Genomic DNA, 20,329 nt, shown 5'->3' on the forward strand with positions numbered 1-20,329 from the left:
TCTGTAGTCCTAGCTATTCATAAGGCTTCGGCAGGAGAATGGCTTGAGCCAGGGAGGTCAGGCTGCAGTGAGCTGTGACCATGCCACTGCACTCCAGACTGGGCAATATAGCAAGAATCTCATTTTTAAAATAACTTTTTTAAATGCCTTACTGCCACAACGGCATTTAGAGACAAAAAAAAATGAGTAACCAGGGAGGATATATATGCATATGTCTGTGTGTGTGTGTGTGTGTGTGTGTGTGTATATATATATATATATATACCTAGATCTCTCTCTATAATCACATGTTGCCTCAGCACATCTGGTCTTTCCACATCGTTCAAATAAACAGGACTGACAAATTTCCACCAGTGAAAATCTCTGCAAGCCTAAGAATAAATTTAGCTGATCTCTAAGCCTGTTTACACATTACCAGATTGATTCTGTGTTTTCTGGCAAATGTTCCACTGAAGATTCTACTCTTTAAAATGTTTAAATTATTTGCCTACATACTGCATAAAGACATTTTCATCCTATTTTTTATCAAGGGGATAGCTTAAAAAACTGATAATTCTGCAGCATGTGCACTGCAGTGCTCAAGGATAGCATCCAATGTGCACTGAAAGGAAAAAATAGCTTTCAAAAAAAGGAAGTGAGCTTTTTAATGTCAATGATAAATGTGGCAAAATATAATGCTGCAAAAATAAGGGAAACTAAAGGTTTGTGATTTTTTTTGAGACAGGGTCTCACTCTATGTTGTCCAGACTGGAGTGCAGTGGTGTGATAATACCTCACTGCAGCCTTGAACTCCTGGGTTCAAGCGTTCCTCCCACCTCAGCTTCCCAGGTAGCTGGGACCACAGGCATGCACCACCATGCCTGGCCAGTTTTTTTCATTTTTTATAGAGACAGGATTTCGCTATGTTGCCCAGTCTGGTCTCGAACTCCTGGGCTCAAAAGATGCACCTGCCTCGGCCTCCCAAATGCTATGATTACAGGCATGGGCCACTACAACTAGCCTACTTTATTTATTTATTTAAAAAATGCTAATCCCGGCACTTTGGGAGGCCAAGGCGGGTGGCTCACCCGAGGTCAGGAGTTTGAGACCACCCTGGTCACATGGTGAAACCCCGTGTCTACTAAAAATACAAAAAATTAGCTGGGCTAGGTGGCAGGAGCCTGTAATTCCAGCTACTCAGGAGGCTGAGCCTGGGGAAATCACTTGAACCAGGGAGGCGGAGGTTGCAGTGAGCCGAGATCGCCCCATTGCACTTCAGCCTGGGCAACAAGAGCGAATCTTCATCTCAAAAAAAAAAAAAATTAGCACTGCAACCATTTTTAAATGTATAGTCCAGCGGCGTTAAATGCATTCACTTTGTCTGCAACCATAGCTACCGTTCACCGCTTCCCTTTGTCCTCATTTTCAGGCTCGCCAGTAGGGGGCGGACGGAGACAGCGCATCAGCCTCGACCCTCTCCCACCCCGCCTCCACGTCCCTTCTCCTGCGCATGCGCGTCTTACCTGCCAAAAAAGGTGGCGGGGGCGCGCTCAGGGGCGGGGCCTGTGGGCTGCGCAGGCGCGTGGCTGGCTTTGTGACGTCAGGCCGTGCGGCCGGGCTGGGACCAGGCGGCGGCTCGCGGAGGCGCTTCCCCTAGCGTGACGCGAGGACTCCGCTCCCCCGCGGCCCGCCCGCCCGCCGGCCTAGCCGCCGCCTCCCTCGCTCCCTGAGCGCGCCAGGCGAGGGCCAGCGGCTGGTGCGACGCGGAGCGGAGAGGGCGGGCAGGCGGGCGGGCGGGCTGTGGAAGCGCCGGTCTCTATATGGCGGCGGCTCTGTCGGGCCTGGCTGTCCGGCTCTCGCGCTCGGCCGCCGCCCGCTCCTATGGGGTCTTCTGCAAGGGGCTGACTCGTACGCTGCTCATCTTCTTCGACCTGGCCTGGCGGCTGCGCATCAACTTCCCCTACCTCTACATCGTGGCTTCCATGATGCTCAACGTCCGCCTGCAGGTGGGTGATTCGTGCCCGCCCGGCCTCCGGCCCTTCCCGAGCGCCCCCCCCCCCCCACCAGCGGGATGCAGAAGCTACGGCAGCTGCCACTGCCTGGAAGCTGAGTGTATGCCAAGCACCGTGCATTTCCCCGTGCGATCCCACTTTGGGGGGACCCACTGAGATGGTGTCGTTGTCCCCGATCTGCAAACGCGGTACTGGGGTCAGGTGAAGCGACTTGCCTTGGGGAAAGTCCCGCACCTCGGGAGGTGGGGTCCGAGATTGCATGGGCTGGAAAGGTCTTGAAGAGGACTTTTACTAAATGTTGGGTGAATTCTTGGGTGAATTTAATAGTTCCCAAACTTTGCAAGCCCGCCCCCCCCCTTTTTTTTTTAACTGTAAAGACAAGGAGTCTCTGCAGGGCGTGGCTCACGCCTGTAATTCCAGCACTTTGGGAGCCCGAGGCGGGCGGACCACGTGAGGTCAGGAGTTCGAGACCAGCCTGACCAAAACGGAGAAGCCCTGTCTCTTCTTAAAATATAAAATTAGACGGCTGTGGTGGGACACGCCTGTAATCCCAACTACTCGGGAGGCTGAGGCGGGAGAATTGCTTGAACCCGGGAAACAGAGGCTGCAGTGTGCCGAGGTCTGTCTTTGCACTCCAGCCTGGTCAACAAGAGCGAAACTCCGTCTCAAAAAAAATAAAAAAAAATAAAACAGGGGTTTTGCTGTGTTGCCCAGGCTGGTCTTGAACTGGCTTTAAGCGATCCTCCCGTCTTGGCCTCCCAGTGCTGGGATTACAGGCATGAGTCACTGCACCTGGCCTGCAAAGATGTTTTATGTTATCCTTGAAGCTTAAAATGGATTGAAAGTTAACGATGTTTTGATAAACTTAGCTTATTTATTTTGGCCAGAGGTAGAACTGAGGTGTGAGGGTGAAGAGGAAGGAAAATAAAGTGGAAGAGGTGGAAGGGTGGAAGCACAAAACGTTTCAGAAGCCTGGAACCATTAAGCTGAACTTAGACTATGCTCACACTCCAGCACCCTGGAGACTGCCTTTTCTATAAAAGATTGATATTTCGGGTTTTTTGGTTTGTTTGTTTGGAGACAGAGCCTTTGTTGCCCAGGGTGGAGTGTAGTGGCTCAATCTTGGCTCATTGCAACCTCCGCCTCCTGAGTTCAAGCCATTCGCCTGACGCAGCCTTCTGAGTAGCAGTGACTGCCACCATACCCAGCTAATTTTTGTATTTTTAGTAAGAGTCGGGATTTCACCATGTTGGCCAGGCTGGTTCTCAAACTCCTGACTTCAAGTGATCTGCCCACTTTGGGCTCCCCAAGTGCTGGGAGTACAAGTGTGAACCATAGTGCCCATCCAAGAGACTGATACTTCTGCAAACGTTGAATTTCAGTTGAATTTTTTCTTTTTGGTAGAGACAGAGTCTCACTATGTTGCCTAGGGTGGTCTTGAACTTCTGGCCTCAAGCGATCCCCCTGCTTTACCCTCCCAAAGCACTAGGATTGCAGGCAGAACCCAGTGAGCCAGGCTTCAGATGCCTTTTGACCACTTTTCCTTCCACTGAAGGAAAAGTGGTCAACTCAAGAATTCTTTCTCAAGGAAAGGTGGCCAGGTACTGAGCCCCTCTTGCGTTCTATTTGCATACCTCTGTGATGGAGGAGAGACCCTCCCTTGGGGACACTCGGAGGTACTCGAGTTTCTCCCTGGTGTGCAGAATGAATCAGTCTGAGCAGTAGTACCAGCCAGTTGTGAGACATGACAGGTGCCTTCCCTCTCTAAAGTTGGTTTGGTCGTATCAAAGTATGATTGTCCCAGTAGTGGGTCTTCAGGTGTTTAGTGCCTGTCACAGGTGTTGGTAGTTAACATGAAACCTACCTCTGGCTGTCGGTCAAAATTGAATTAAGGTGGCCAGGTGCAGTGGCTCACACTTGTAATCCCAACTCTTGGGGAGGCCAAGGCAGGTGGATCACTTGAGCTCAGGAGTTTGAGACCAGGCTGGCCAACATGGTGAAACCCTGTCTCTACTAAAATATAAAAAATTAGCTAGGCATGGTGGCCAGGCAGTGGTGTTGTGCGCCTGTAGTCCCAGCTAGTTGGGGGGCTGAGGTGGGAGGATCGCTTGAGCCTGGGTGGCAGAGGTTGCAGTGAGCCGAGCTTGTGCCATAGCAGTGCACTCCAGCCTTGGTGACAGTGAGATCCTGTCTGAAAAAAAAAGATGTGTTGAGATGAACTGGCTTCTTTGTTTTGAGGTCCAAATTGAGATACTTTCATGTGAGCAAGGGCTTGTGGCATCCTCAAGTGGTACCCGACTAGAGGGGTCACAACCTCCACCAGGTGGTTTGAATTGTGTGAAGGGTGCTGCTGAATCAGGCTGGGGTACTGGTAAACCAGAAAGCCTGTGCCTTCCCCAGTCAACACCTTCAGGAATAGGCGCCCAGTGTTTGCTGATCTAGTCAGTGTCACGAGAAAGCAGAAATCAAGATGATTATTATTATTATTATTTTTTTTTTGAGACGAAGTCTTGCTCTGTCACCCAGGCTAGAGTGCAGTGGTGTGATCTCGGCTCACTGCAACCTCCGACTCCTGGATTCAAGCGATTCTCCTGCCTCAGCCTCCAAAGTGGCTGGGATTACAGGCATATGCCACCATGCCCAGCTAATTTTTCCATTTGTAGTAAAGGTGGGGTTTCACCATATTGGTCAGGCTGGTCTCAAACTCCTGACCTCGTGATCTGCCCACCTCGGCCTCCCAAAATGCTGGGATTACAGGTGTGAACCACCATGCCCGGCCTTGGAAAGGTTATTTAAATACAAATTTCATAACAAGGATCTGAACTGTAATGATTAAGAGTAAGTGCGTTTTGGTGGAAGGAAATTGGTTCTGTAAAAAGTGATGTGGGCAGTGGAGGAGAGCTAGATGCCCCAATTCCAAAAGACCATAATGGGGCGACTTGATGGGCTTGGTATCAAAGGGTAGTCCAGGTACTGCACAGCTTTTAAGAATCCGGGAGCTGAAAGTAGGCTCACAGTTCTGGGGCAGGTGGTTTGGGGTTTGTGCACAGACAAGGTAGTCACCAGCACTTGGGGAAGGGCTTTCTAAGAATTGTGTGGGCCACCGCAGGGCCCAGTAGCTCACACCTGTAATCCCAGCACTTTAGGAGGCTGAGGTGGGTGGATCACCAGAGGTCAGGAGTGTGAAAGCAGCCTGGCCATTATGGTGAAACCCTGTCTCTACTAAAATATAAAAATAAGCCGGGCGTGGTGGTGCATGCCTATAGTTCTAGCTACTTGGGAGGCTAAGGCAGGAGAACTGCTTGAAGCTGGCAGGTGGAGGTTGCAGTGAGCTGAGTTTGTGCCACTGCACTCCAGCCTGGGCAACAAGCAAGGCTGTCTCCAAAAATAAATAAATAAAAAGAATTGTGTGGGCTGGGCACAGTGACTCACTCCTGTAAGTCCGCACTTTGGGAGTCTGAGGTGGGAGGATCGCTTGAATTCAGGAGTTCAAGACAAGCCTGGGCAACATGGCAAAAATCTCATCTCTACAAAAAATACAAAAATTAGCTGGGCCTGATGGTGCATGCTTATAGTTCTAGCTACTTGGGAGGCTGAGGTGGATCACTTGAGCACAGAAGGTTGAGGAGGCAGTGAGCTGTAATTGTGCCACTGCACTGCAGGATGGGCAACAGAGCAAGACCCTGTCTCTTAAAAAAGAAAAATGTGTGAAGATTTTACGTTTGGGCTTGACCAAGTGCAACAAGCAGCCATTTCACATCCTGGCAATGGGGAATGGGGTGTCTTTCTTCTTTACTGTGGTACTTACCTCTGCTACTTTAAACTCCCCTGCAAGTTTCAGAGTTTTTGTTCATTTCTGAAAAACCCCTAATTTACCTGATTAGAAGGTTAAATTTTTGTGGCTTTCTGGTAAAGGAAATGCAACAGGAAGTAGACTGTGAAGGAATAAGGGGGGCAGCCCCATGCCTCTTTTTTTTTTTTTTTTTTTTTTTTAAATGAGACGGATTCTTGCTCTGTTGCCCAGGCTGGAGTGCAGTTGCACAATCTTGGCTCACTGCAACCTCTGCCTCCCAGGTTCAGGCGATTCTTCTGCCTCAGCCTCCTAAGTAGCTGGGATTACAGGCACCTGCCACCACTCTTGGCTAATTTTTTGTATTTTTCATAGAGACGGTGTTTCATGGTGTTAGCCAGGATGGTCTTGATCTCCTGACCTCGTGATCTACCTGCCTCAGCCTTCCACCTCCCTTGTCCCCCAACTTTTTTTTTTTTTTTTTTAATGAACATGCTCTACCATCGCTTGAGGCCAGGAGCTTGAGAAGCCTGGGCAACATAGTAAGACCCCATGACTGACTATAACATATTAAAAATTAGCTGGATGTAGTGTCGCACATCTGTAGTCCCAGCTGCTTGGGAGGCTGAGGTGGGAGGATCACCTGTGCCTGTGAATTCAAGGCTGTGGTGAGCTATGATCGCATTACTGCTCTCTAGCCTGGGTGACAGAGTGAGACAAAAAAGAAAAAGCCATGCCCATCCTCTTCATTTGCAAGAGTGTTAGAATCTGTTTCACTCGTAATGAAGCATAAAGAACTCCTATTTTCCAAATTTGTTTAGGGAGCCCCTCCTGGGTAGATCTCTAGTTTGTAGGGCAGTGAGGCTTTTTAAGGAGGCCAATACCTCTTTAGGATAAAAGATGATTAAATGAGAAAATGATGAAGAAGGGCTTTGTACACTGCGAATAGTTATGATTTTAAAATACTGTTTGCAAGCCTTAGTCTCCTAGAGTTGTTAGCATCCTTATTTATACAGAACCTGAAATACAAGGCAGTTAAACAGTGAGAATCAATACCGAATACTAAATTTAGTAAAAGCAAGATTTAAATGGTACTGTGAATCTGCTATAATTTAACAAGTCTTGCCTGTACTTTTCAGTTACATGGCCTGTGGGAAGAATGTTAGTTCTAGATCCTAGATCACCTAGATTTTTTTTCTTTTTTTTTTCCCCGTTTCTTTTTCCTTTTCGTTTTCTTTCTTTTCTTTTTCTTTGAGCAAGTGTCCTCTTCTGTCATCCAGGCTGGAATACAATGGTGTGACCATAGCTCACTACAACCTCCAACTCCTGAACTCAAGCAATCTTCCCAACTCAGGCTTCTGAGTAGCTGGAGCTACAGGTGTGTGCCACCTTGCCTGGTTAATTTTTTCATTTTTTGTGTAGACGAGGTCTCACTATGTTGCCCAGGCTGGTCTTGAACTCCTAGCCTCAACTGATTCTTCTGCCTTAGCCTCCTAAAGAACTAAGATGACAAGTGTAAGCCATCATATCTGGCCCTCCTTAGTCTTTTAACTTTATTTCTTTTTTTTCTTTTTCTTTTTTTTTTTTTTTTTTTTTTGAGACGGAGTTTCGCTCTTGTTACCCAGGCTGGAGTGCAATGGCGCGATCTCGGCTCACCGCAACCTCCGCCTCCTGGGTTCAGGCAATTCTCCTGCCTCAGCCTCCTGAGTAGCTGGGATTACAGGCAGGTGCCACCATGCCCAGCTACTTTTTTTTGTATTTTTAGTAGAGACGGGGTTTCACCGTATTTACCAGGACGGTCTCGATCTCTTGACCTCGTGATCCACCCGCCTCGGCCTCCCAAAGTGCTGGGATTACAGGCTTGAGCCACCGCGCCCGGCCTTTTTTTTCTTTCTTTTTTTGTTTCAGCTCCTCCAAAGAAGAATTTAACTTTATTTCTTTTTTCTTTTTTTTTTTCTTCCTTAGTCTTTTTTTTGTCTTGTATATCTTTTTTTTTTTTTTTTTTTTTTCCCGAGACGGAGTTTCGCTCTTGTTACCTAGGCTGGAGTGCAATGGCGTGATCTCGGCTCACCGCAACCTCCACCTTCTGGGTTCAGGCGATTCTCCTGCCTCAGCCTCCCGAGTAGCTGGAATTACAGGCACGTGTCACCATGCCCAGCTAATTTTTTGTATTTTTAGTAGAGACGGGGTTTCACCATGTTAACCAGGATGGTCTTGATCTCTCGACCTTGTGATCCACCCGCCTCAGCCTCCCAAAGTGCTGGGATTACAGGCTTGAGCCACCGTGCCCGGCCTTGTCTTGTATATCTTTTTATGTTGGACTTTTGGGTTGCTTTCCCTCTTTGGCTATTGTCAATAATGTTATGGCAAACATTTGCATGTAAGCTTTGTGTGGACATAGGTATTTCTCTTGGATGTATACCTAGGAGCAGAATTGCTGGATCACATGTAACTCATCTTTAACCATTTCAAAAAGATGACTCTTAATGCACTGTACAAGTGTGGGTAGAAGCAGCTATCCATGTGAGAAATGATGGTGGTTTTCAAGACAGTGGCCATAGAGGTGGTAGCATCGTGGATATGTTCCTGAATTTTGGGCTTTGCGTCAACAAGCCTTGCCTTACTAAAAGGACGAGGTGGTATGTGAGAGACAGATCCATTTGCTGTTTTTCCATAAACTGTCCATGTTCTTTGCCCACTTTTCTGTTGGGGTATTGCTCATCTTCTTAGCTTCTTGATTTTTTTTTTTTTTTTTTTTTTTTTTTTTGAGATACAGTCTCATTTCATTGCCCAGGCTGGAGTGCAGTGGTGCAGTTTTGGCTCATGGCAACCTCTGCCTCCCAGGTTCAAGCAATTCTTCTGCCTCAGTCTCCCGAGTAGCTGAGACTACAGGCACGTGCCACCACGCATGGTTAGTTTTTGTATTTTTAATAGAGACGAGGTTTCATCTATTGGTCAGGCTGATATCGAACTCCTGACCTTGTGATCTGCCAGCCTTGGCCTCCCAAAATGCTAGCATTACCAGCGTGAGCCACTGCTGCTGGCCTTGATGGGTTTTATCTGTTAGATAAGCATTGTCTGTGATAAGGGTTGACTTTTTTTTTTTTTTTTTGAGATGGAGTTTCGCTCTTGTTGCCCAGGCTGGAGTGCAGTATCATGATCTCAGCAGCTGGGATGCCCTTGGGATGATAGTGAGAGGAGATGCTGGCTGCTTCTCATACATCAAATCCTCAAAGAATCCTGGGAGGGGTTGGGTGCAGTGGCTCACACCTGTAATCCCAGCACTTTGGGAGGCTGAGTCGGACAGATCACCTGAGGTCAGGAGTTCAAGACCAGCCTGATCAACATGGTGAAGCCCCATCTCTACTAAAAATTAGCTGGACATGGTGGTGCATGCCTGTAATCCCAGCCACTCAGGAGGCTGAGGTGGAAGAGTTGCTTACACCCATGAGGTGGAGGTTGTAATGAGCCGAGATCCTGCCACTGCACTCCAGCCTGGGTGACAGAGTCTCTAAGACTCATTGTCCCTGCGGAAAGTCAGCTGTCTGACTCTGAGCTGGCACCCTGCCTCCGCTCACCCTCCTCTCCTTGTGATTGCACCTGCTAGCATCTAGAGGACTGGGAAGGGGAAACAGCAGTGGCTAGAGAGGGGGGCACAGCTGGTTTTATAGGGGCAGGTGTGATTTATATTTTGTGGAGTTGGAGTCTTACTATGTTACCTAGACTGGTCTCAAACTCCTAGGCTCAAACAATCCTTCCACACAGATGTGTGTACCACACCCAGCTTATTTTTTTATTTTTTGTAGTGATGGGGGTCTTGCTGTATTGCACAGGCTGGTCTCCCAACTCCTAGGCTCAAGTGATCTTCCCACCTCGGCCTCCCAAAGTGCTGGGATTACAGGTGTGAGCCACCGCACCTGGCCATCAGGTGTGATTTAGAGTGGCAAGTAGCAAGAACTGAGAGATATTGGTGTGTTCCTTGTGATCATGATTCGGCTGAATTTAGAAGCAATAGGGTCATTCCTTTTTCTCCTCTAGGCTGTGTGGAAATCCGAGGGCAGGTTTCTGGTACCTCCAGTCTGATCATTTGGGGCATAAGCGCAGTGAGTTAGGTATGCTAGTGTTGACACCTAAGGGCGGTGGAGCCAGCCCATCTGGGAGCACATGTGCGCTCTCTTCGCTCACAGGATCCCCTCATGGCCCACTGTGGCTCTGCTGGTTTTAGCTGTGTCTTCTCCTCGTTGGGACTAGCCTTGCCAGCTCTCTTTCAGAAACATTGAGGCCAAGATATTTTTAGTTTACAAAGCAACAGCACTCGGCACCGTCATGCCCTGGAGGCCAGGAATAGCTCAGGTTAGGGAAGGTGAGGGTACAGGCACCCACGAGGGCAGCAGCTAAGTGGGTCAGGCCGTTGTGGTCTGGGCAGGGATCTGCGGGGAAGGTGACTGCTCCTGCTGCGGTGAGGATCAGGTATACCTGGACAACCTGGTTTCCCTGGCACAGCGCCCCTCTGACCTCCCGGGATTGGTGTTCAGCCTTTGTCATCTTTGGTGGGAGGGAGAGGGAGGTATAGGCTCCAGGATTTACCCCCTGGAACCTGGGCTGCACTTCATTTTTCCTGAATCGTGCTTTCTTGAAGTTAAAAATAAGACTCTTTCCCTCACTCATTCTGGTGGTCTCAGCTTTGGTGGCTGACTTTGTTTGCAATAACATACACTGTTTTTAAATTTTGTAGACTTAACATGGGTTTAGGCATGAGGAGCCCAGAAAGAGTTGATTTTGTATACACTTAGGCATACTTTGTCTGCTATAATATACCTCTAGCATATTGAGAATAAACTGAAAAACAACTCAAATGACTTAATAAATATGTCTAGAAATTATTTAGAAGTTATTTGTGACCCTCAGAATACAGATAATATGTGTAACAGTCTCATATCAGAGGATGTTAGTTGAGGGCTCTGAGCCAAAGTGTTTTCAATAACCAATTGAAGTCTTTTTATGGCCAAACTCGGTGGCTCACACCTGTAATCGAAGCACTTTTGGAGGCCATGGCGGGTGGATCACCTGAGGTCGGGAGTTTCAGAGCAGTCTGGCTAACATGGCGAAACTTCGTCTCTACTAAAAATACAAAAATTAGCCGGGCGTGGTGGCACCTGTATTCCCAGCTACTTGGCAAGCTGAGGCAGGAGAATTGCTTGAACCTGGGAGGCAGAGGTTGCAGTGAGCCAAGATTGTGCTACTGTACCCCAGCCTGGGTGACAGAGTAAGACTCTGTCTCAAAACAAAATAAATAACCAACCTATTGAAGTCTTTTTGAGAAGAGAATTACATAGTTTATTGCTGAATTTACTCAAGTACTAGAAGAACTTCAGGGAGCAATGTAGTCTATCGTGATTGAATGTATTATTATCTTTTTATTAAACGAATGATTTTTTTCTTAATGTTTCTGAATCATAAGTGATTATTAATGGTACCTTATACTGTGTTAGTTTGCTAAGGAAAATGAAAGAAATAAAATCAAAATGGTATTTTATTTAAAGTACTTTAACACAATACTAGAAATGCTTCACTTCTGAACAATGCTAAATCCTTGTATAAGGACTTACTAAAAATGGTTCGAAACTAATTTTTCTGGGTGCTGTCCCATATTATATGACCTGTTTTTCTTAAGAATTGAAATACCAGCTGAGTGTGGTGGCTCACACCTGTAATCCCAGCACTTTTGGAGGCCAAGGCAGGTGGATCACCTGAGGTCTAGACCAGTCTGCCCAACATGATGGAACCCCATCTCTACTAAAAATACAAAATTAATGGGCTGGCAAGGCTAGTCCCAAAGGGGAGGAGACATAGCTAAAACTAGCAGGGCAATGGTGCATACACCTGTGGTCTCAGCTACCCGGGAGGTTGAAACAGGAGAATTGCTTGAGCTGGAGAAGCAGAGGCTGCAGTGAGCTGAGATCATGCCACTGCACTCCAGCCTGGGTGAGATAGAGTGAGACTCCATCTCAAAAAAAGAAAAAAAAAAAAAAAACTAAACTAAAATACCTATTTCAATATATATTGAAATATATTGGCCAGGCGAGGTGGCTCACACCTATAACCTCAGCACTTTGGGAGGCCAAAGCGGGTGGATCACAGTCAAGAGATCGAGACTATCCTGGTCAACTTGGTGAAACCCTGTCTCTACTAAAAATACCAAAAAAATTAGCTGGGCATGGTGGTGCACACCTGTAGTTCCAGCTACTTGGGAGACTAGGCAGGAGAATTGCTTGAACCCAGGAGGCAGAGGTTGTGGTGAGCCGAGATTGTGCCATTGCACTCCAGCCTGGGTAACAAAAGCGAAACTCCATCTCAAAAAAAAAAAAAAAGAAATATATTTAAGAATGCTTCCATTTAAGGATAACGTTCATTCTTAGCACATTTCATCAGCAAAATAAATGTAAGGTTTGAAAGAATATGACCATGGTGGCTCACTCCTGTAATTCCAGTACTTTGGAAGGCTGAGGTGGGTGGATCACTTGAGCCCAGGAGTTCAAGACCAGCCTGGAATATGGCAAAACATTGTCTCTACAAAAAATACAAAAAATTAGCTGGATGTGGTGGCACATGCCTGTGGTCCCAGCTATTTGGGAGGCTAAGGTGAGGGGATGACCCAAGCCTGAGGAGGTTGAGCTGCAGTGAGCCATGATTGTGCCATTGAACTCCAGCTTTTTTTTTTCTTTTTGAGATAAAATCTTGCTCTGTCACCCATGCTGGAGTGTAGTGGTGCTGTCTCGGCTCACTGCAGCCTCTGCCTCCTGGGCTCAAGCAGTTCTTGTGTCTCAGCCTCCTGAGTAACAGCTGGCATTTTTTTTTTTTTTTTTTTGAGACGGAGTTTCGCTCTTGTTACCCAGGCTGGAGTGCAATGGTGCGATCTCGGCTCACAGCAACCTCCGCCTCCTGGGTTCAGGCAATTCTCCTGCCTCAGCCTCCTGAGTAGCTGAGATTATAGGCATGCGCCACCACGCCCAGCTAATTTTTTGTATTTTTAGTAGAGACGGGGTTTCACCATGTTGACCAGGATGGTCTTGATCTCTCGACCTCGTGATCCACCCGCCTCGGCCTCCCAAAGTGCTGGGATTACAGGCTTGAGCCACCGTGCCCGGCACAGCTGGCATTTTTTTTTGTTTGTTTGTTTGTTTGTTTGTTTGTTGGAGACGGAGTTTTGCTTTTGTTACCCAGGCTGGAGTGCAATGGCACGATCTCGGCTCACCGCAACCTCCACCTCCTGGGTTCAAGCAATTCTCCTGCCTCAGCCTCCTGAGTAGCTGGGATTACAGGCACACACCACCATGCCCAGCTAATTTTTTGTATTTTTAGTAGAGACGGGGTTTCACCTTGTTGACCAGGATGGTCTTGATCTCTTGACCTCGTGATCCACCCGCCTCGGCGTCCCAAAGTGCTGGGATTACAGGCTTGAGCCACTGCACCCGGCCAACAGCTGGCATTTTTAGTAGAAATGGGGTTTTGCTGTATTGGCCAGGCAGGTCTCAAACTCCTGGCCTCAAGAGATCTGCCCACCTTGGCTTCCCAAAGTGCTGGCATTACAGGCATGAGCCACAGCAGCCAGCTGGCTTGTATTCTTTTATATGGTTCATATATATACAGTTTTTCTTCTCTTTTGTTTTTTCAAGTCACAGTCTTGCTCTGTTGCCCAGGCTGGAATATAGTGGTGTGATCACAGCTTACTGCAGCCTTGAACTCCCAGGCTTAAGCAGTCCTCCTCCATCTCAGCCTCTCAAGTGACTGAGACCACAGATGTACACCACCAGACCCGGCTAACCTTTTAATTTTTTTTTTTTTTTTTTTTTTAGACAGTCTCTTGGTCTATTGCCCAGGTGCAGTGGGTGCAGTGGTGCTATCTCCACTCACTGCAACCTCCACCTCCTGTGTTCAAATGATTCTCCTGCCTCAGCCTGAGTAGGTGGGACCACAGGTGTGCACCACCACGCCTGCTAATTTTTATATTTTTAGTAGAGATGGAGTTTCACCCTGTTGGCCAGACTGGTCTCCTGTCCTCAGATGATACACCCACCTTGGCCTCCCAAAATGCTGGAATTACTGGTGTGAGCCACTGCTCCCGGCCACTCTTTTAAATTTTTATGTAGAGACAGCGTCTTGGTGTTTTGCCCAGGCTGGTCTCAAACCCCTGGGCTCAAGCCATCCTGCTGCTTCTGCCTCCCAAAGTGTTGGGATTACAGGTGTGAGCCCACTGTACCTGGTCTGGTTCAAATATATTTTAATCAGTTATGTAGAATAATGGTCACAATTCTATCAGCAAAAATTTTTGAGCATGTCCCACAAGATGTATATAAGTATTCATAAAGTATATATTTTGCTCTTTTTTTAATTTTATTTTTTTAATTAAAAAATGGGGTTTCGGCCGGGCGTGGTGGCTCAAGCCTGTAATCCCAGCACTTTGGGAGGCCGAGGTGGGTGGATCACAAGGTCGAGAGATCGAGACCAACCTGGTCAACATGGTGAAACCCCGTCTCTACTAAAAATACAAAAAATTAGCTGGGCATGGTGGCACGTGCCTATAATCCCAGCTACTCAGGAGGCTGAGGCAGGAGAATTGCCTGAACCCAGGAGGCGGAGGTTGTGGTGAGCCAAGATCGCGCCATTGCACTCCAGCCTGGGTAATGAGCGAAACTCCATCTCAAAAAAAAAAAAATGGGGTTTCACCATGTTGATCAGGCTGGTCTTGAACTCCTGACCTCAGGTGATCCATCTGCCTTGGCCTCCAAAGTGCTTGGATTACAGGCGTGAGCCACCATGCCCGGCCTATTTTGCTCTTTCAGAATATGGTACATATTATAAAACATAGAAAAAATTAAAAGAAGAAAGAAGAATGAAATAGACCAAGACTTTCTAATATTTTCTACCATATTAACAATGACTAGGTTGGTGCGGTGGCTCACACCTGTAGACCCAACACTTTGGGAGGTTGAGGCAGGCAGATCACCTGAGGTTAGGAAGTCAAGACCAGGCTGGACAATATGGCGAAACCCCATCTCTACTAAAAATACAAAAATTAAAATTAGCCAGGCATGGTGGTGCATGCCTGTAATCCCAGCTACTCAAGAGGCTGAGGCAGGAGAATTGCTTGAACCCAGGAGGCAGAAGTTACAGTGAGCTGAGATTGCACCACTATAGTCCAGCCTGGGTGACAGAGTGAGACTCTGTCTCAAAAAATAAAAACCAGGCAGGGCATGGTGGCTCACGCCTGTAATCCTAGCACTTAGGGAGGCCGAGGCGGTTAGATTGCCTGAGCTCAGGAGTTCAAGACCATCCTGGGCAACACGTGAAACCCTGTCTCTATTAAAATACAAAAAATTAGCCATGCATGGCAGTGTGCTCCTGTAGTCCCAACTACTCAGGAGGCTGAGGTAGGAGAATTGTTGAACCCAGGAGGTGGAGGTTGCAGTGAGCTGTGATTGGGCCACTGCACTCCAGCCTGAGCACCAGAGCCAGACTCCTTCTCTTTAAAAACAAAAAGCAAAAACCTACTGGACTAGATTATGTGAGGTTTTTCAGAGTTTTCTGATAGCTAATTATTTTGTGCAAGCTGTACATCTGACCACTCTCTTTTGCTTGAAACATTCAACTCAGCTGGCTTCTGGGACACTGAATTTTCCTGATGCGCTTGGGGTCTTTTCCTTGGTGTCTGTGGCAGGCCCACCCCATCTGGTCTGTCTCGGTGTTCCTGGCCTTCTGTAGCACCTTCTGTCTTTGTCTCTTACGTCTTGTACCAGAGCCATCATTTTATCTACCTCTCAGAAGCTGGCAACTTCTGGATCTAGGTCCCCAGCTCTGATACCCCTTTTGAGCTAAGACTTATTAATCAACTGCTTGCCAAAGTTGCACAGTCAAACTCTGTGTGTCTCAATCTGTACTTCCCTTCCCTCTGGACCTGCTGCTCCTCCCATTTACAGTTACTGACACTTTCATCACCCAAAATTGAAAGTCAGAAGAAGCCTGTGAGTCTTCTCACCACCTTCTGCATTGAGTTTGTCACCAAACTTTATTATTTTATTTTTATTTTTATTTTTGACAGAGTCTTGCTCTGTCACCCAGGCTGGAGTCCAATGGCATGATCTTGGGTCACTGTAATCTCTACCTCCAGGGCTCAAGCTGTTCTGCCAAGTAGCTGGGACTACAGGCACGTACCACCATGTCCAGCTAATTTTTGTATTTTTAGACAGGGTTTTACCATGTTGGTTAGGCTGGTCTCAAACTCCTGACTTCAGGTGATCCATCCACCTAGGCCTCCCAAAGTGCTAGGATTACCAGCGTGAGCCACTGCGCCCGGCCAGTCGCCAACTTCAAAAAAATGCTTTAGCTGGGCATGGTGGTTCACACCTATAATCCCAGCTACTTGGGAGGCTGAAGCAGGAGGATCACTTAAGAGGCCAGGAGTTTGAGACCACTCTGGGCAACATGGGGAGACCCAGTCTCTATAAGAAAAAAAAAAAAACTTGTTCATCAAGGCACCCACTTGGATCTCTTTGAAGTGCCCTTTCCCTTCTTTCTCGCTCTAGAGCTTTTTAATAAACTTATGTTCCTGCTCTGGAAAAAAAAAAAAATTAGCCAGGTATGGTGGTGCCTGCCTGTCATCCCAGTGACATAGGAGGCTGAGTCAGGAGGTTACTTGAGCCCAGAAGTTTGAGGCTGCAGTGAGCTGTGATCACACCATTGTCCTCCAGCCTGGGTAGCAGAGTGAGACCTCATCTCAAAAACAACATGAAACTTGAGTCTGCCCCTTCTTATGATTGCAGCCTTATTTCTTTGTTTTTCCTGCTCTATTGGAATAGCCTCCTAACTGGTATGTGTCTATTCTGAACCATTTCTAGTCTGTCCATCATGGTGCAGCCAGAATAATTCATCTGAAATACAAATCCAGACATCCTGTCCTTGCTGAGGCTTCCTGGCTGGCTCCCATCCCTGGCTCCCTGTGATACATCCCAGGGCCTCTTTCTCTCAGCTCCCTGCTTTCTCCTTCAGCTTCCAATAATAATTGTACCCTCCATTTTCTTCCCAGTATACTCTTAAAATTTAAAAGATTTTTTTTTTTTTGATGGAGTCTTGCTCTGTCTGTCACCTAGGCTGGAGTGCAGTGGTGGGATCTCGGCTCACTACAACCTCTGCCTCCCGGGTTCAAGGAATTCTCCTGCTTCAGCCCACCTACTAGCTGGGATTATAGGCGCCGACTAATCATGGCCGACTAATTTTTGTATTTTTAGTAGAGATGGGGTTTCACCATGCTGGCCAGGCTGGTCTCGAACTCCTGACCTCAAGTGATCTGCCCGCCTTGGCCTCCCAAAGTGCTGGGATTACAGACTTGAGCCACCACGCCTGGCCCTGCTTTGCTTCTTAAGGAGAGCCACCACTACCATAGCCCAGCCAGATGAGTGCTCTGTAGAGCCACAGCCTCAGCTGAGTGTGACCTCAGAAGCCAGTGTGCTGTGTGTCTAGAACACACTTGGCAAATGGAGGAAGCATCTGAGATTAAGACCATGGCTATTACAAGGAATGTATAAACTTCTTTTTGTTTTTTTCTGCCAGGTGTTGTATGTATGGTGACTTGTGGATTTATATTTCAGTGTACTGGAAACTTTCCATTTTATTCAAAAAAATCTGTTCATGTTATAAGCCTTGAGTAAAGAGGAAGTTTTTATAATCTAAAAAAACAAAAACAAAAATTAGCAGGGCATGGTGGCAGGCGCCTGTAATCCCAGCTACTCCAGCCTGGGTACCATAGAAAGATCTTTTCTCTAAATATAAATATAAAATATATGTTAAAAAATATAAATACGGCCGGATGTGGTGGTTCACACCTGTAATCCCAGCCCTTTGGGATGCTGAAGCGGGAGGATTACCTGAGGGCAAGAGTTCAAAACCCGCCTGAACAATATGGTGAAACCCGTCTCTACTAAAATTACAGAAATTAGCTAGGTGTGATAGCATTCACCTGTAGTTACAGCTACTCAGGAGGCTGAGACAGGAGAATTGCTTGAATGTGGGAGACGGAGGTTGCAGTAAGCTGAGATCACGCCAGTGCACTCCAGCCTGGGTGACAGAGTGAGACTCTGTCTCAGAAAATAATTATTCCATATATATATATATTTTTTTTTTCAGGAATATATAAAAATATATATTCAGGAATGATTGTATTAACAAAGTACTATTCTTTTTATGATCTCTAGTGGGTAGAGATTATCATTCTGTTTTCTGTCACAATTAGGACTCTGTAGTACCAGAGACTGTGAGAAAGATCTTAGTGTTTGTTAGGAAATCATTAGTAGGCGTAGATGCTCTTAAGACCCATCTGTCTTCATTTTAGAACTTTAATTTGATCCCCTTTCCTAGGTTCATATTGAGATCCATTGAAGGCCCTCCTGGACTGACAAAGGCATGACCTCAGGCCCATCCCATCCAAGAACACGAAGCATGAGGGACAAAAGAGGGCCCCTTGGCACCTGCCTGGCACCAGTGCAGCGGGCTAGAGGAGGTGATTTGGACAAAATATTACACAGACTTAAGAAAAGAATGCTGAAGGAGGGCCCCTGGCCTGCAGTTGTACCCTCCTGGATCAATAAGCCTGCGGATGACAGAAATTCACAGAGTGCTGCATTATCACTGGAAATGAGAAAGGATCCTAGCGGGGCTGGCCTCTGGCTTCACAGTGGTGACCTAATGCTTCCACATGTGAAAGAATCAATAAGAAGAAATCTAGCCTCAGTACCTGCTCTGAGCGCAGCCATGGGTTTGTTCTCTGCTCCAACAGAGTGTTCTGCTGGGGTGTCCTGCAGTGGTGTTGAAGCTCTGAGGTGGGACTGGCTCGGAGGAGGGCCCGAGGCCACCAACGGCCACAGAGGACAGTGCCCCAAAGGAGAGCCTTGGGTGTCAGGACTGCCACACCATCAAAAACTGCTGGAAATTGGAAGTTGTCAGGATGACCCACTAAGTGCTTTTCTCAAGGGTCTGGGCTCTGAGTTGGAACCCTCTTGCCTGCACTCCGTCCTGCCTGTAGTGCTGCACGTGTTTCTAGAAGTGCTCCTGAATGATGAGACAGAACGAGTTTTCCTTGACCGTTTAAAGCCCATGTTTTCAAAGCAAACAATAGAATTCAAGAAAATGCTTAAAAGCACCTCAGATGGTCTCCAGATGACAGTGGAGTTACTGGCTCTGCAACCTTTTGAATTAGCAAATTCATTATGCCATAGTTAAGGTCCAAGCAGAACAATAAAAAATAGGTTAATTTTAAGAATTGTCTTAGAATGATTTATTTCACATTAAGTCTGGATGCAAACCGCACAGCCCTTCAGTTCCTGCTGTGGTTTTTTACGACTCGGCAGACTTCAAGTAAATTGAGTTGAAATTCAAACTGGTTGATGCGGAAGAAACTTTTTTAGCATGTGTTAAATTGTGCTTTCAAAGACATAAAGAATTGGGAAACATTTCAGGAGACGATCATAGCCTGTATAAATATCAGATTAGAATGTACAGATTTACCATGAAATTCTGTCTTCAGCACTCATTCTAAAGGGCTACTGTCCCAAGTCCTGTGTGTCCCTTCGGCTTGTCTGATCACCCAATGGAAGTGGATATTCATGAAGTTTACACCACTATACTTGGCGTTAAGCCTTGCTGAATTCGTGGTAAGCTGTTACCATTTCTGCATTTTGTAGAATGGTTTTTGTCTGCAGCAGAATTCGATTTCCCTTCTCACACGCCTTTCCTTCCACGTGAAATGCGATTTAGACAAAGGCCCTGTGGTGAAAGTTGCAATATTAAGCTTACCTCTAGAGAAGTCCCTTCTCAAACTCGGAACCCTAGCAGTGTTACCTTCAACGAAAAAGAGTTTGAGAAAAAGGTAGCTCCATTACAGAGAAGCAAATCAAGTTACTTCCCTTCTAAAAAGTTTCCCAGATTCTAGGAATTGCAGTATCTTGTACCCTCAGATTTTTCAGGTGACTCCTTTTGTTGTCTGCTGATAACTTTAATAAAGATAATTTAAGGGCGTAAGTTTTTAAGGACTTCCCAAAGTGAGACTTAACCATTTTGGGGATTACTGACTGCATATACCAGTTTATATTGTGTGCTGAATTATACCATGTGCTATTTTAGTGTTTGGAGGAAATGAAAAATAAAATTTGTTCTTTAGCTTAATAAATGTCTTATTTTATATGTGTGGTCTTGGTTCTTCTTGTGTTTTTATTAATGCCATTGTCGTCCTGATAGTTTTTGTTGTTTTAGACAGGGTCTTTTGCTCTTTCACCCGGGGTGGAGTACAGTGGTGTGATCATGGCTTACTATAACCTTGAACTCCTGGGCTCTAGCAATCCTCCTACCTCAGCCCCCCGAGTACCTAGGACTACAGGTGCATGCCACAGTGGGCAGATTTTTTTTTTTTTTTTTTTGAGCCCAGGCAAGAGTGCAGTGGTGCAGTCTCTGCTCACCATACCTCCATCTCGGGGGTTCAAGTGATTCTCCTGCTTCACCC

General features: G+C 46.7%; 2 protein-coding genes across 2 annotated transcripts; both read left to right on the plus strand.

Annotated features, from left to right (window-relative positions):
- The first annotated feature begins 1,578 nt into the window (after positions 1 to 1,578).
- On the plus strand, positions 1,579 to 20,013 carry SMIM10L3 (small integral membrane protein 10 like 3). Its single transcript, XM_039460586.2, has 2 exons — positions 1,579 to 1,985; positions 18,193 to 20,013. The coding sequence occupies exons 1-2, from the start codon at positions 1,800 to 1,802 to the stop codon at positions 18,211 to 18,213; spliced, it is 207 nt and encodes a 68-aa protein (XP_039316520.2). The 5' UTR covers positions 1,579 to 1,799; the 3' UTR covers positions 18,214 to 20,013.
- FAM220A (family with sequence similarity 220 member A) lies at positions 18,238 to 20,013 on the plus strand. The gene has a single exon (XM_074390710.1). It carries the CDS (start codon positions 18,238 to 18,240, stop codon positions 19,051 to 19,053), a length of 816 nt encoding a protein of 271 aa, XP_074246811.1. The 3' UTR covers positions 19,054 to 20,013.
- Positions 20,014 to 20,329: the final 316 nt, after the last annotated feature.

This window comes from Saimiri boliviensis, chromosome 20 (genome assembly GCF_048565385.1).
Source record: "Saimiri boliviensis isolate mSaiBol1 chromosome 20, mSaiBol1.pri, whole genome shotgun sequence".
In the NCBI taxonomy this organism is placed as follows: Eukaryota; Metazoa; Chordata; class Mammalia; order Primates; family Cebidae; genus Saimiri; species Saimiri boliviensis.